The sequence below is a fragment of the Euprymna scolopes genome, chromosome 15 (genome assembly GCF_053919585.1).
Source record: "Euprymna scolopes isolate OS-2025 chromosome 15, ASM5391958v1, whole genome shotgun sequence".
In the NCBI taxonomy this organism is placed as follows: domain Eukaryota; kingdom Metazoa; phylum Mollusca; class Cephalopoda; order Sepiida; family Sepiolidae; genus Euprymna; species Euprymna scolopes.
Window position 1 is genome coordinate 106,505,554 of NC_136496.1, and position 17,633 is coordinate 106,523,186.

At 34.3% G+C, this 17,633-nt stretch overlaps 1 protein-coding gene and 1 long non-coding RNA gene across 2 annotated transcripts in view; both read left to right on the forward strand.

Moving 5' to 3' along the window:
• The window catches only part of LOC145294055 (ras-related protein Rab-15-like), a 240,051-nt gene extending 236,984 nt beyond the window's left edge, over positions 1-3,067 (forward strand). Inside the window, exon 7 of the mRNA XM_080141046.1 lies at positions 2,201-3,067. Within this exon, the coding sequence (XP_079997172.1) occupies positions 2,201-2,389 (189 nt within the window). The 3' untranslated portion in view covers positions 2,390-3,067. The remainder of the gene's footprint in view (positions 1-2,200) is intronic.
• Positions 3,068-5,729: 2,662 nt separating this feature from the next.
• On the forward strand, positions 5,730-12,491 carry LOC145294056 (uncharacterized). The gene is made up of 2 exons (XR_013869811.1): positions 5,730-11,082; positions 11,137-12,491. It is a non-coding gene; the product is annotated as an uncharacterized LOC145294056 (long non-coding RNA).
• Positions 12,492-17,633: the final 5,142 nt, after the last annotated feature.

The window sequence follows — 17,633 nt, forward strand, 5'->3', positions numbered from 1 at the left end:
TATATATATATATATATATATATATATATATATGTTTTTCATAAGTTTTTATTTTGGTTTCGATTCAAGTTAATGCACCCAAGTCATATGGATATATTTTTTTTTATTTTTGAAATCGCAACTTTATAATATATAAAAATCGATAGAACATCAACTTTATAATAATATATACGAAATCTGTGAGAATTAAATTAAAGTGTACTTTACGGCCGGGCTTTGCCGGGCGTTTGTGCTAGCTTAGATAAATACTTTTGCAGTTTTAACAAAAAAAACTACAATAATATCAGAGCGTCCCCATTAACACTGAACATCTACAAAATGCAAACATCACTTTATTAGATATGAATGAGTCTCCTGTGGAATTTCCACAGGTCCCACTAGTTTTATATGAATTTGGTATTTCAAATAACATTTATGACTGGAAGATGTTAATAGTTAATAATGTCTCTCTTGGTATTGCTTCGATTTTATCTGTGATGGCCCTCTTCAGGAATAGTTTGAGGATTATTTTCATAGACATTATCTTTGAGATAATGCCACAGATATATTGAGGGGATTATGGTCTAGTAAGTGTAATGCTCATTCCATATCACACCTCTGACTGATGTGAGATTCCAGCATATTGAACAGCAATAAACTAAAAACTGTTGAGCATCTATGACTGGAACTTGGTGGACAAGTCAGGTATAGACTGAGGGTTGGTTTGTTTGCATCAAGTGTCTCAATGTTATTTTTAACATCCACGGTGAGAAGTCTATTCATGTCTGCTTTCGTAGTTAGTATTACCAGATTAAGCTGTCTGTAGATTTTTTTTTTTTTTTATCAACGCTTGGAGGATGTTGGGTAAATTATTTTCTTTTTTCTTTTTTACTTATCTTCATCTCTACTTGGATGTAAGGGACTATTTTTTTTTTTTTTGTTTTTTTTACAAGGAGGTCACCACTTATCAAGGCCCGGAAGCAACTTAGGGATAAATGTTATTGCATGTACAGTACGTTGTACGTTAGTGTTGAGATTTCATAAAGTGTCTACTTAAGAGGGCAGTTCATCAGGAACTTGTTTACGTTGACCTTGAAGCCGAGCACCTACTATAAAAGTAATGATAGTACAGACTTGTAACATCTCTTCAATGCGAGGAAGAGGATGTAGAGAGGCGAAATGGCCTTCACCTACAAAATTTTGTAGACGGGTTTATGCCTTGTCCAGACAGGAATGGATACTCTTAGGAGCTCCACCCCAGATGTGGCAGCAATATTCCATCTTGGGACGTATTTGACTCTTGTATATGTAGACAATTGCATCGAGAATGAGATACTTTCTCGAGCGATGGAATGATCCCACCATTTTCCAGTGATGTTGGCAACAGATCTGATACTGGCTTTCTCACCTAAAATACACCATTCGTTAATGTTGTTTTTTTTTTTCCTTTTACAAAACTCAATCCTGTTCTGCAGAGTTGAAAACAAAAACAATTTTAATTTTTATTTATTGCGGACTATTATCCTCATCTTTTTTTTAGTTGTTGTTTCACGACGTTTCGGCCAACTATTCATCTGGCCTTTTGTCAGAGAAGATTGCCAGCGGAATAGGTGGCTGAAACGTCATGAAACAACTAAAAAAAGATGAGGATAAAAGTTTGCAATAAATAAAAATTAATAAATAATACTCATCTCAATTATGAATTACAATTAAATAATATAAAAACAATTTTCTTGTACAAAACAACCAAACTAAACACCATGAATAAATATTTGAAGATATAAAGAACTTGAACCATAAAAATTTTTTCCAAAATTACTGGCTTCGGTATTAAATAACTCGAAAGCTGTTGATAGGCCATAAAACAAAACAACCAAACCAAACACTATAAAGAAATATTTGAAGATATAAAGAACTTGAAACATAACACTGTTTTTGTTTTAAATTACTGGATTCGGCATGAAAAGGGTTGATATGCCATAAAACAAACCAAACCAAACCAAACCGCTTTCCTATATGCTTTTGTGTATTTATGATTTCTTGACCTCCCCCCCCCCCCAGCAAAAGTGAACTCGGCTACAATATATAAGCTTTTTTTTTATTACTCGGACTTATACTTTTTGTATTGCTAACCAAATCCAAATAACTATCAAATATTCAGAATTGTGTTTTTTCCATATTCTATCATTTCCTACATTATTCTTTTTTCATTTTCTTGCAGGCTTTCCGAGACCTTTGTGAGTGCATTGTCGACAAACAAACCATAAGACGACAGAAGCGATATGCTGATAGCAGTCAGAATGTTGTACATCAGAGAAAGAATAGAACTCTTTCCTTGTCATCTACACCAGATTCTTCCGAAGAGGCCAACGAAGAATCTAGCTGGACTTGCTGTGCTCGTGTTGGATAATAATGGGTCAACACCTCATCTCGATGTAAATAATGCTGGGTGCATGTGGCTGGAGATGATATCTTGAACCCGTGGGTTCAATCCAAAGAGAGATTTGAGATATTGTAAAAAATTTAAAAAAAAACATGTCAGAGGGAAATTCTTTTATGAGGGGCATTCTAAAAGTAATACCTCCTATTTTTTTTATTTCGCCTGAATGGATCAGATGGGAATTGCAGATTGTTATGACTGAACCTATGCATTTATAAACTGAACATTTCGTTTCTCTGTTGCATATATTGACGGTACGAGATTCGAAGAAAGCAACCCTTGTCATGATCATGTGTCAGAAGCAGAGATGTGTCATTGAATTCCTGGCAAAAGTGCATTGAGAATGGTGATGACTATGTAGAAAAATAAATTCTGGAGTACAAAAGGTAACTCGTTTTAATGTTACCAGTTCCGTTTTCATAGCTCTTCAACTTTTTGAGTTTAAAATAAAATAGGAGGCTTTACTTTTGGAACAACCCTTGTAATGTGTAAGTCAGTGCTGGCTGTGTGGTTGGAGATTATATGTGCATCACATGGATCCAGTCCAAAGATGAAATTTGGGGAAAGAAAATCCATAAAGTCATAAAAATTCTTATATGTAAATGAGTAAAATGATTCAAGATTTAAAAAAAAAAAAAAAAAAAAAAATACAGGATGATCGAAATTAAATGCCGCTTAATTTAATGTAATTGTCAATAAAATTCACAATAGTTTCTGCAATCCCATCATATTTGGTACAAATATATTTCAGTCAAAGCCTGATTTGTCCACCAAATTTTAGTCATGAATTTCCAACAGTCTTTGTTTGATCACTATCAAATGACATGCTCAAAATCTGTACCTGTTTAGCAAGTACATGTATAGGGTGGAACAATAAAAGTGTCGCCCTAAAGAAAACAATAATACAGCTTTATTTTAAAACTTTTATTGAAAAAATCAATTCAGGTAACTTGATTATGTAGTAGAGCTGACATCTATTCAATATAGCTGCCTTTAGCCCCAATCACCACCTTAATATGGGTCTAAAACTAAGAGCATGCCTTTTCACAAGCACCGACAGGAGCGATCAGGCTGGCTTTGGTGTTGTCCGAGGTCATGTGGGTGATGTTCTCAACATATGACCAAACAAAGTGGTCCAACGCATGCAGGTCAGGGGAGGAAGGGAGCCAGTTAGAGAACGATACAAAGTTGTAGCACTCCTTCTGGGTCTCTTTGGACTTGTGGGCTGGTGCCGAGTCCTGCTACCACAACCAGGATATGCCAGCGGTCACCTGATTGTACCAGGGAATCCCCACACTTTTCAACACATCCAGGTACACTTTGGTGTTGACTTTAAAGCCGATTTTGAAGATGTGAGGTAGCCCTCACTTGAAACCACACCAAAGACCATAACCGTGACCAGAAACTTTGTTTTCATCAATCTGGGCACGTTCCAGTTATTCAATGCAATGCAATGCATTTTGAGGGTGCTGGCAATGGTCCTGTTCCATAACTAAGACTGGTAGAGAGCACGAGTTGTACAGCAGCACCTCTCCAATCTCACTTGTTGAACATTGTGTCACTTTCAGACATGATAGAAGGCTCCTATTGCTCTTGGGATTGGTACACAACTGGCCAACTAGTAGACGGTCTGCAACAAGAAAATCGGTTTTCATCAAACGAAAATGGAATCATGTCGTCTTTTCTAGGGTGGCAATTTTCTCATTCCACCCTGTAGATACAACTGATTTGGGCTATGGTAGCATTCTTCAGTTCATAAATAACCTCGTTGTTGTTTTGATAGGCATTACCTTTGAGATGATCTCACAAATAAGAAATCTGGAGATGGGAGGGTTAAGATTCGGTGAGTGTGAAGCCAGTCCAGGGTCACACCTTTTACTGATGAGATGATCATCAAAGTGCTTCTGCATAACATTTGCACGAAATATGATTGGATTGCAGAAAAGATTGTGGATTTTATTAACGATTCATGGATGGTAATTTTGCAGGGGGAATGTCACCGTTTGTATATTAGGTCGGTGCCAAAAGTTTTGCCGATTTAAAATTTCATTTGGAAAATGGAGAACTGTGTTTTTGAAAATCTTTATTGTTAGCAATAGTAATTATGTATTTGCTCTCCATAACTTGATTCCATCTGTAAACAAGCTTATACGTGCCTCGTTTGTAAAATTCTTTAGGTTTAAATATGAATCTAACTTATGTTCAATCTCCTTTTGTGATGTTAACCTAAGGCTATCTAAATGGTTTTGTAATCCTTGAAATACGTGATAATCCAGGAGAGCTAAGCCAGGAGAATATGCAAGATGGAGCAATTGGTCAGTAGTTCTATATGAGGATGAACCTTGTCATGATGGAAGATGCAGAAAAATATGAATGATGCTTTAATAATCTGAAAGAACAACGTTATAAATTATCCATGAAGATATGTTTAAGCAATAACAGTGTGCACAGAATAAATTACAATAGTTTAAAATGGTTCTTTAACAAAAACAAAAACAAAACTTTCACCAACCTTATATATTGATGCTGAGACAGGCGTTCATAAATTTGTCAAATAGAAAATAAATAAATAAATATTTGTTGAGGAAAAACCAGTAGTAAGGAGAGGAAACAAGAGAAAAATGTGATTAGATTAGAGAAAGCCAGAGAGAACTTCATTTATATATTTTTTATTTTGCTAAAAATCTACAAAACAAAAAAATTAGGCACAACGCCAATCAAAAAATTGGGGAGAGGGGAGGGAGTCTACGTTAATCCTAGTTAGAGTTCTCATTCACCAGAATACCACAAACATACTAGGGGTCGTTCTACTTAAGATTCCCAAATCAAATCGTGTTTTTGTTTCTTGTTTTTTTTTTGTTGTTTTTTTTGTGTGAATAATATATATATATATATATATATATATATATATGTGTGTGTGTGTGTGTGTAAAAGAGATTTAGAAGGCTGTCACAATGCGAGGAATGAATTATAGTCGCTGTTGGTAAGAGGAGACGAGAACAAGTGGCGATTTACAAATCAATAAGTACATATATATATATATATATATTTTTTATATATATATATTTATTCAGTTGTATGGTAAAATGTCTTACTTGTAATTCTATGCGACGTATTCCATTATTAATTTCGGAAAAATTTTTCCCTTTTCAAATGGTGTGCGTAACAGGTCGATTTGAAAAGGGAAAAATTTTTCCAAAATTAATAATGGAATACGTCGCATAGAATTACAAGTAAGACATTTTACCATACAACTGAATAAATATATATATATAAAAAATATATATATATGTATGTACTTATTGATTTGTAAATCGCCACTTGTTCTCGTCTCCTCTTACCAACAGCGACTATAATTCATTCCTCGCATTGTGACAGCCTTCTAAATCTCTTTTACACACCTATCCCACACAATGCTTCAAGCAAACTACATATCAATCCTATATATATATATATATATTATGTAAAAATAGAATTCTATAAAAAAGTTCGTTTTATCGATATTTCATTAGTGTGGGATGGAATAAAACTGTCCAAAAAATAAACAAAAAATGTTATTAAGACTTCCCCCTCCCCCCTACCCTTTTTAGATGGTAAACCGTCCACTGTTTTTCGGATTGATTGGAGCCGAAATCATCGAATAATCATCAGTGATGCTAATTCCAATATCATCATTCAATAGCATTTCTGCAGGCGATTAGCAGGGTTGCGTCACTGTTATAGAATAAGCACTGTAAAATGGAGTAGGTATACAGTAGCAATTGATGTAGGGGAGGGTGCCACTCCTTTCCCAGAAGTATTCCACTTGCTCTTAATTCTTGCCTTAAAATTTATTTAGACTTAGAAACTCTCATGTCATATGATGCAAGAGGCAGTCAAATTATATCATTGTTTTTGATCTGAAACCATATCTACAGCATTCCGCCAGCTTCTTCACACTGCGATCAAATATCTCTTGATTGTCTGTTTCCAGTTCAGTTTTGTTTTTTCTCTCCTTTTTCCATCAGGGGTCCATTTAAGCACTTGGTTTGTAATTTTCTCCAGGGCCAATCTTAGGGAACATTCGAGCCAGCCTAAAGGTCGTTTTCAGATTATTGGTGACACTACCTATTGGTTAGTGTGGTTTCTGACTTTGTAGTTTGATGCCTCCATTTCATCCTTAGAATCTTTCTAAAGTTCTTGAAATACAAATGTGTTTAATTTTCTCGATTGGCTGATTTTAAGATTTCAAGTTCCACTTGCATATAGTAGGGTGGAAAAGACGTTGTTATAAAATTTTAATTTAGATCTGAAATATTTTGTTTTTTCACATCTTGCAAAGCTGATTAAGTATTGCTCATCTTATGATATTAAGTGTTTAAGCAAAAATGCTTCAAGTGACCTTTTTTGCGGTCCTTTTTTATTATCTAATTCAATTCGATGAATTTAACAAAAACTAAAACAAACATGGTTGAGTTGCCATGTAGGAAAAGGGTAGTAGAAATGGACACAGAAGAGCATACAGTACCCCAGCACCTGTCCAATTTCGGCTTGCATTGCTGCGTCATTTACTACATCCCCTGAAAGTCTATTCCAAAATTCAGGGATCCTGATTGTGAAAGTGATGCTCCTCTGCTTCACTAAAATCTCTGACATCACTCGACCAAGGATTGAACCCTAATCTCCTGGCCCATTAGCAACCACTCTTACCATTATACCAAATGGTCCAGTTGAAGAATGAGCCTTACAAAATGGAGTAGCTCTTGCGATAATGTAGGATAATGATTTTGCTCTTATTATAATAGCAGGAGAGACCCCCCTTATCTAAACCTTCTGTCTTTAAAAAAATTATTCCCAAAACAATATTTGAATTTTAAAAAATAAAAGTATGCCCCCTTGTAAAATATTCACAGTAAAAACTCTTCTAACTACAACCGCTGTCAATAATTTCCCCTTTCTCTCTTTCATCACTTAAAACTAAAGCAATTTCTATGAGCAAAGTATCTTTACTAGAAATGCCTGTCTGCAGACCACAATATTGCAGGGTTGCTTGTCAGATGACTACAACATGGTCGTTTATTTTCAGGTTCAATGTAAATTGATCTGCCCTCTTAAATAATCAAATTCTGCCCAATCACCACAATCATTAGCAAACATCATGTTGTCTCACCGACCGACTGCCACTCATTTAACTGTTATCCTTGAGTGGCCTTTGGACCTTGATAAGCAGTGAATCCTTAGTAAAAAAAAAATCTGTCATCAAACATTCCATCTCTTTCATACCAAATGTCTTTCTTCATCTTCCCCCCCCCATCATTGTATCACTATTATCTATCTTTCGTTCTCACGTTTTAACCAAAAAACCTTTCGTCCTTCAATTCTGAAAACAGAATTTCTTTGGGTAGTTGATATGTTATATAGAAGCCTTCTTTATTTTTTACTGGAAGCAAAGGGTAGTATCTGTTCTGATACTGCACTTCATCTTTTTCTGTCCTCTGTCAGTGAAAGAGAAATCGCTTCCAGACAGAAGCATTTTTTTTTTTTGTATGTTTTTATCTCAACCTGGAGTGCCTCTTTTTAGGGAGCTGAATTTCCTCCCACTTTAAAAACTGAGCTTGCGTCTAACTGCTCTTGTAGCGAGGTATGTTAAAGGGGACAGATATTGCATTCAATTTGTACTTGAAAATTTCTTTCGATGCATTTGCATTTTATCAACGTGCGATTTCTACAAAGTTACTTGGATGTGCCCGGCAGATGACGGGAATAACCAGAAACCGCCAAGCGAGCCTTATTACAAAAAACACAAGTTGTTACAATCCCCCTCCTCTCCATGTTAAGAATGGCGAAGATCACTGAAATTCATAAAGTAATACATTGGAAAAAAATGTCTTAATATCCAGAAAACTACTTGTCAACCGTTTCCAGTTCTTCCAGTTATCTGCCAGACACACCCGAGTAACTTCATGGAAATCGTGGGTTGATAAAATGCAGAAGTATCTTTGTTTGTTATGCTTCTTTGAGAATTTATTGTGTAATAAAGGCGCCACTGGGATTCTTACCTCGGCACCAAAATCAACAGAGTCTAGACCATTCTTGTAATGACATTTTTCTTGTTTTCCTGTTGTTGCGATATGTAACTGGTCCTGTGCAGTTCTAGGATATCCTCCCTTCCAGGCTTTGCCTTCTCTCTTTCGGAAAGGCGTTAGTTTATTACTACTCGCCTGAGGCGCCTCTACCGGGGAATGCCGACAGTGTTACCCAGACACATTTTTGCAGGCTAAAGTGCTCCTGCCTGGGGGCGCTGGCTTTTCAATCCCACTTTCTCGACCCTTGTGTCGCAGTGGAAGGGAAGTATATACATTTGATGATTTACCCTTTTTTTAAACAATTATTCTTAAAAATATTGTGGCACGGGCAAGTATTTTTGAACTTCCTTGAATGGAACAATTCTGTTTCGGTTATTTTTGGAGTTTCGTTATGGCCTATTACAACAGTTTTACGTCATTTTCTTTACCTAAAAATAATAATTAAAAAAAAGGCCGCAATGATGATTATTGATGCATGAATTGGTTAGAAATAAAAATTAGACCAAACAACTTCTGGCACTTCCTTATTGCTTTAAAGTTCACAACAAATATTCGCCAACAACTTCATTCACACCCTATTGATGCCGAAAACTAAAAATTCTATGAGCAGAGTTTCTTTACCAGAACTGTCCGTCTATGGAACGTAATACTCTGTACTTGCTTCCCCACTAACTATAACATGGTCGTCTTCAAATCTAATATGAATAAATTCATATTAAGTTGTCCTCTAAAATAATGTATGCCCTATCCAAGTTCCACCATAACTGATCATGTTGTCTTACCCTCTACGGAACCCTTAACCCTTATCCTAGAGTAGGCTCCAAACCTTGATAAATGGTGAACTCAAGTAAAAAAAAAAAAAAACATTTCCCTCTATCCTTCTTTACAAATTTACAAATCTATTCCTAGAAATGTCAGAATTCCATTGGCAGAATTTCTTTCCCCAGAACTGTCCATCTAATGAAACACAATACAATGTGTCTACTTCCAACTGACTATAACTTGGCATACCCAAGTTCCACCATAACTGATCATGTTGTGTTACCAGCTATCCAACATTTAATCCTTATCCTAGAGTAGCATCCAGATCTTGATAAGTGGTGACCTCCTAAATGAAAAAAAAAAAAAGAAATAAATAAAAAGAAAGGCTCTAGATTATTCTAATGTCTTGAACACCATAAATACCATAAATTTGGGAGGAGCCAATGAAATAAGGTATTGTTCTGCACCAACATGTAATAGCAGGAGAGTTCCCCTCTCTCAGACAACACTTTAAAACTTCCCCAGTGCTATACTTACCCGTGTTAGGAAACAAGTAATGGCATGTTAATTTCAATTAACAACTTTTGACCCGTTGGATCAGTGCTGGTAAATTGTACGTTTTTTCTCTCTTCCTCTTACGCTCTTTCTTTTCCATTTTTTGTCTCGTCTTTCTGACTCGACTGCAGATTACTTTAATTTCTTCCTCCAACATCAAATGAAATATCCATGAACAGTGTTTAGTTCCAAGAACTTCCCATCTGTGGAACACATTACCACAGGACTACTTTCCTGCAGATTCAAATTCAATGTTGTCAGAAACCGTCATCAAATTTAGTTTCATTCATCATTTTCAATCCTCTCATGATATATTCTTTACCATTCAGCTGACAATCAATCCATCTCATTAACCTGATTCTCAAATGGCTTTTGGCCTTGATAATAAAAGTATGTAAAAAAAAAGAAAAAAGTTATGATTTACGTTTTCCTCTGACTCTCCTTTATATTGCTTCTACTGCTTTTTCTACTAGTTTCCTCTCAACACTTGTCTTATTCACCTTTTCTTCCTGCCATCTAAAACATTCAATATGCAAACAACCAGCCTAGCAAGAAAGAATATGAGAGTTTTAGTTTTATATAGATGAGGTCATATTTTGGATGTGATGAAGCTTAGGACAAGACAAAAACATGCACACATACACACACAGAAAAAGGAGATATTTCCTTTTCAGTCTATCATGCTTAAGTCAGTCCATTGGTCTGTCACATATAAGTTTAAACTAGATATATTGTCAGTTTGTTATCACGCAGAACTTTGAAATAGCGTTTTAGATACGTCGTCGCATGTGTGCAAGGGTCCCTAATCGTCTGCCTACCACGTTTAAGTTTATTACGGCATTATTTCCATCCTCCTATCACCAAGCAAATTAAAATCAGATAAAAAGTTGGGTTGGATAGAAAAGGCAAAAAGACAAAGCAGAATAGAATAGCAGTAGATACAAAAATGGGCAAGAAGAAATAGAATAGCAACAGAAACTAAAATGGGCAAGAAGAAATAGAACTAAACTAAGAAGGAGGAGGAGGATAAGAAAGAATGGCAATAGAAACAAGAAAGGGAAAAGGGGAGGAAGAGAAGTAGAAGCAACAGAAACAAGAGGGGGAAAGGAGGAGGAGGAGAAGTAGAATATCGACAGAAACAAGAGTGGGGGAGGGGAGGAAGAGGAGGAGGAGGAGAAGAAGTAGAATAGCAACAGAAACAAGAGGGGGGAAGGGGAGGAGGAGGTGGAGGAGAAGAAGTAGAATAGCAACAGAAACAAGAGGGGGAAAGGGGAGGAGGAGGTGGAGGAGAAATAGAATAACAACAGAAACAAGAGGGGGAAAGGGGAGGAGGAGGTGGAGGAGAAATAGAATAGCAACAGAAACGAAGGGGAAAAGGGGAGGAGGAGGAGGAGATGAAATAGAACAGCAATAGAAACAAGGAAGGTGTTGTATGAGGAGAAGAATAAGAATCTGAATCTCTATCATTTTCATAAATATCACTCCTTTACAACATCAAAAGTATTTATCAAATCATAAATGTTATGAATATCCCAACAGACTAAGACTATAACAAAAATCGCAATAGAAAGAAAAAAAATATCTAAAAAACAAAATTAAATAACAATCCCCCTACCAAAAAAATAAACGAATACTAAACAGAGATTATTCAAATTATAAGATAGAACTCACATTTCATAAGCCAATACAAGGAAACACACACACCCTCCCCAATACACACACACACACACTTATATGACCAAGCAGTAATGCACCCCACACCTTCACACAAATAAGAAGTAAACTAATTTTTTCAAGAAAGAGGTAAAAATGTAAAAAAAAAAAAAAAACAACATTCAGTGACAATGTAATAATCCCAGTAAACAAGAAGAGGGAAGGAATACACTCGAATTTAAAAACATTTAGAATTCTTCCCACTTCTTGGAATACCTCTCATCAAAATAGACAGCGAAAACACTATTTTACATTTTAAATATTTTACATATTGAATATTTTACAAACTTTCTGAAGAGGACGCTTTAAAAACACGAGAACGTCTGAAACGCATTAAAAAATTATTTCAATTATTTAAAAAATGAAAATATAAAATAGTATAAAAATATAAATAGTAGATAAGTATAAAAAGTAGATAAGTATAAAAACAGAACAATTGTTGGTGACCCAACTCATATATATATATATATATATATATATATATATATATTCTATACGAAAGCATATTTGAATCTTGCAACGTTGACATGAGGTGGCTAATTACCCAATAAGTCACTTCTTTATTCATTTACCTTTCAGGATACTCAACATCTTATATCACCCAGCTTTTGACTTAGCCCAAGTATGACACAAGGTCAGGCATTACACAATGTAATGCTTGACCATTTATTTTTTTTTTTTTATATTAAGCAAATTTCTTATTTCTCTCCGACATGTTTTTAAAGTTGTATTTTTTTTTTTTTTTAAATTAACTTATATTTTCAGCAACAAGAAGAAGGGGATGGGTTTGTAAAAACAAATGCCTTATGTGCCTAACTGCTTTCTACTGTTTTTTTTTTTTTTTACCAAAGACAAAATAAAAGACCCGGAAAAATAATCGATATATTTTAAAGAAAGCGTTGCAATGTTGAACAAAATAAATGAATTAAAAATTAAATAAAATAAAATCCCTAAGACAATTTGTCTTAGTCAACATCCTTTTTCTTCTGTTTTTCTTTTATTTATTCATTTTTTCAGAAAATCATGGTTGTTTTTTTTTTGTTTTTTTCAATGTTTTGGGGATCCATGGTTGTTTTTTCTTTTTTTTTTTTTCAATGTTTTGGGGATTCTACGAAAGAGACTCATGAGAAAGCCTAATCTTAGAGAGTTTGGAAAACAATGACCCCATCGCTCGAGACAAGGCATGAAGCCACTGGAAGGAGCCAATAAGAGCGAAATATGATTATCACAAAGACAAGGGATGCATATTGAGCTTAGTTTTGAAAAATAAACCAATCACTTTATCAACGAGTCAAACAAGGTGGAACAAAGGAAGCAGAAATAAATTAGACAATTCTGAGCAACACACACCATAATACAGCGTGGTCGCTAGAAAAGCGGGAAATTTAAAGGTCAGCTAAGATCATGAATAAAATGCGTGATTGCTATTTTTTGATTGGTTCTTTTGTTGTTGAGCTTGGATTTCTTGGTTAAGACGCTGCAGTGAAGTGCACGGGCGACATTTTGAGTATCTATGAGTATAATATAACAATTGGTCTTTGAAAAACTTTGTAAAAATTATTCTTTGTAAAAATAAATCGTTGTTTGACAAATTTCCCGCTTTTCTAGCGACCAGCCTGCAGTATTTATGAAAAAAAGACTGATATTAGCAACGTCTATGAGAGAAAGGTTGCAGTGAAAAAGAAAGGATGGGACCAATCAAATTACAGATTAACCAGCTCAAATATGATAACAGTACTTCATACATGGTCTGATAGTAAATTTGTAGAGATAGAGATAGGTTCGGGTGTGAGAAAGTGTTTGAAGCTTACAAGGATCAGAAAAAGCAATGGATTTAATATATGAACTCCAAGAAAGATTTGATGAGAAAGAAAGACCAAGAAGTTTTAGAGTCCATTTCTCATAAAGAGCAGTGCCATCCATAAGAATCTCAGGAAGAAAAGGGAAACGCCTACGATTGAAAGACAATAGCTTTAACATAAATATATATATATTTAAAATATATATATATATATATATATATATATATACATATATATATATATATATATATATATATATATACATATATATATATATATATATACATATATATATATATATATATACATATATATATATATATATATACATATATATATATATATACATATATATATATATATATACATATATATATATATATATATATACATATATATATATATATATACATATATATATATATATATATATATATACATATATATATATATATATACATATATATATATATATACATATATATATATATATATATATATACATATATATATATATATATATATATACATATATATATATATATACATATATATATATATATATATACATATATATATATATATATATATATACATATATATATATATATATATACATATATATATATATATATATACATATATATATATATATATATATATACATATATATATATATATATATATATATATATATATACATATATATATATATATATACATATATATATATATATATATATATATATATACATATATATATATATATATATATATATATATATATATATATATATATATATATAGGGTGTCCATAAAGTCCGTGTGCGCCTTAAAATATTTATAATTTTATTTGTGGTTGCAATAGAAATAACATGTAAAAAGGATTTGATTTTGGAACAATTCATTTTAAAATTGCACACGGACTTTATGGACACCCTGTATATATACGTGTATATCAATGTATGTGTGCGTGTATGTATGTATATGTGTATATATAAATATGTTTGTGTGTCTGTATATATATATATATATATATATATATATATATATATAATGTACATTTGTATATATATAAATATACTAGCTGTACCCTGCCACGCGTTGCTGTGGCTCAAAATGGCGCAATGGAAAAAGTTCCAAAATGAGAAAAAGCATGTTTCTTATAGGTTTAATTTTCCATTTTGCATGGGTACACAGTTTTTGTTGTTCCATTTTCTTAGCTGATATAGAGATTTTCCGGTTTGGTGACTCTTGAATACGTAACATAAATTGTCCATGTGAAAAAACAGTCAGTGTGTAACTGTAAGGCCCACAATTGTAAAGATTGTTCCCTGTGCTTTGTTGATGGTTATTGCAAATGACAATAAAATTGGAAAGTTCAATTTCCTAAAGTGTAATGATGTATCCGGTGGAATCATAGGAATGCATGGAATGAAGATATATTCATCTGTGAAAGGTCCTGTTAAGATTGTTGTTTCTATGATATTGTTTGTTAATTTTTTTTTACTGCAAGCTATGTGCCATTGCAAAGCTTGGATTGGTTTATATTTCACAACATGATAATTAGTACACCAAATTTCAGTTGCAATACATGCGGTGGCATCCCTGGCAAATATAGCTGTTGGATAATTAATATATAAGTTGGAAAAGCATTTCATCCAAGGCATGAAAATTGTTAAACAAAATGTTTTTACCTTAGGCTTTAAAAATAAAGGTACAAGATAAAAACAATGCTACAATGCTAGTTAAGATAAAAACATTGTACAGTTTATCAATACTCTACGGCTGACTGGGATAGCTTCTGTACGTTTATATCAGATGTACCTTTGCATGCCATGTTTAAAAAAAATGTACCCTCTATAGTATCGGACCTGACAGAATGGTTAATTATAGGTATAGACCGCTTCATACCCTCCAAAACATTCCAGCAAGAACCTAACAGCCAACCGTAGTTCTCTCCAGAATGTGATGCTGCCATTGTGCACAGAAATCACTTTTTCCATTGCTTCCAATGTAATAGATGTACTGAGATTAAAGCCGCTTTCAGGACTGCCGGCAATCACTGTAAAAGAGTAATAAAAGAGTTGTATGCTCTGTCCGTCAAGTCTAGTGTGGCTGAGCAGCGGCTTGGTTCCCACCAGTTTTGGCAAATAGCAAACAGGGTCCTGAACAGAAGCATGTGCTCTATCCCAACTATCATCAATGGACCTGAGGTAATCTCGTCAGCATCAGACAAAGCCAAACTCTTTGCCAATAACTTTGCAGCTAATTTCACCCTATACAATCAAGGCCCCCTCCCCGTATTTCCTCCTGTATCAGAAAACACGCTATGCGACATACAGATATCTGTACATGAAGTTGCCAAGCTAAGCAAAAATGTTGATTCCAGTAAAGCAACTGGCCCTGATGGCATTCCAATTATAGTTCTGAAAAAGCTTCAACCAGAACTAGCTCCCATACTTACAAAACTGGTAAAGCATTGTCTTAAGGAGAATTGCTTCCCAACACCCTAGAAAATCTCATTAGTATGCACTGTATTTAAGAATTCAGGTGATCAGTACAGACCAATAAGTTTCCTGTGCGTCATGAGTAAATTACTGGAATCTGTGTTAAATAGAGAAGCAGTCAACCATCTCAGCAAAAATAACCTTCTTAGTGACATGCAATATCGTTTCCGTTTTGCTAGATTTACAGCAGATGTGCTTACAGTTATATCTCATAGGATTAGTGAATCTCTCAATGGAGGCTTCCTTTCTAGAGCAATTGTTCTTGACATATCAAAGGCCTTTGATAGGGTATGGCATAAAGGTCTACTTCTCAAGATCTCCAGCTACAGTATAACTGGAAATGTCTTTTCAATTATTAAGTCATTTCTCTCTAATAGGTTCATAAGAGTAGTGTTTTGAGTAGTGATTGATGAGTAGAAATCAGAAGCTCAGAATATTAATGCTGGAGTCCCTCATAGGTCCATTCTGGGTTCAACTCTCTTCCTGATCTACACCAATGATCTTCCAAATCACATCCTTACATCATTCATAGACATTTATGCTGATGACACTACTATCTATGGCAGCACATAAAAGGCTGTAAATGACTAAGTTCTCTCTGATTCTCTCTCCTCTGATCTTGAGCATGTGGTATGATGGGGAAAAAAGTGGCTGGTTACTTTTAATGCATCTAAAACCAAGCTTCTATTTTTACATCATCAACGCTGTGATCCCCATCTGGCATCAATTGTAGTGAATGGCTCTCATCTTGGGGAGGCTCCATGTTTTGACAAGCATCTGGGCTTGACCTTTACTCCTGATATGAAATGGAACATGTACATCAAATTCGTTGCCAAGGTCGCTGGAGAAATGGTCGGATCCTTCTATCGATCCAGTAGATATCTCACTGCTGATGCAATTCTATATCTATATAAGAACCAGGTATGTCCAAGAATGGAGTATTGTTGCTACGTCTGGCCAGGAGCTGCTAGAAAGAACTTATCCTGCCTTGATAGAGTTCAAAATAAACTTTGTAGCCTAGTGGCTTTTCTCTTCCCTGCAACCTCTTTCTCACAACAGAAATGTTACGAGTCTGTGTCTGCTTTATCATTATTTTTATGGCAAGTGCTCGTCTGAACTCAAATCTATGGCCCCTCTCGCCAAACTTCATGAAAACACTATCAATAGTTTCCCCCCACTCTTTATCTGTGCCTAAGCCTAAACACGGATTCCATGAACAGAGCTTATTTCTTAGAACTGCACGCCTGTGGAACTCTCTTTCCAGCTGACTACAATATGGTCATCTTCAAGTCCAACGTAAACAAGTTCTTGATGAGCTGTTCCCCTTAAGTAATACAATTTACCAAATTTACATTTCTAACGATTACGATGATATTATCCCTTTTACTACTGTTGACCTCTGCGCCTTGATAGTTAGTGATTACTTTGTAAAAAAAAAAGTCATTTAAAATACATAGTTTGGTGCTAGTTCATAACTCCCCTCCTCAAGGAAAAAAAAAGCGTACACCCAAAATTACACAAATTGATCAAGTAATTTTATTTTAAAAAAGCGAAAATCAAATTTTATGGTTAAACAACGATCAATGGTCTCGCGATGCCATTTTGAAATTCATCAATGGTTAACTCCTCCTTATGATAGAAAGTGTGATTCCTCTCCCTGTAATTATTATAAACCTAAAATAAAATAGAAAAAATGTATTGAGTATAAACATTAGTAAAACTGATTGAAAATTTTAAAACTTTTAACCCCTTTAAAGTCTTGTCTGGGACTCTTTTTAAAACGTTTGGACGCGGTAAATTCGACACA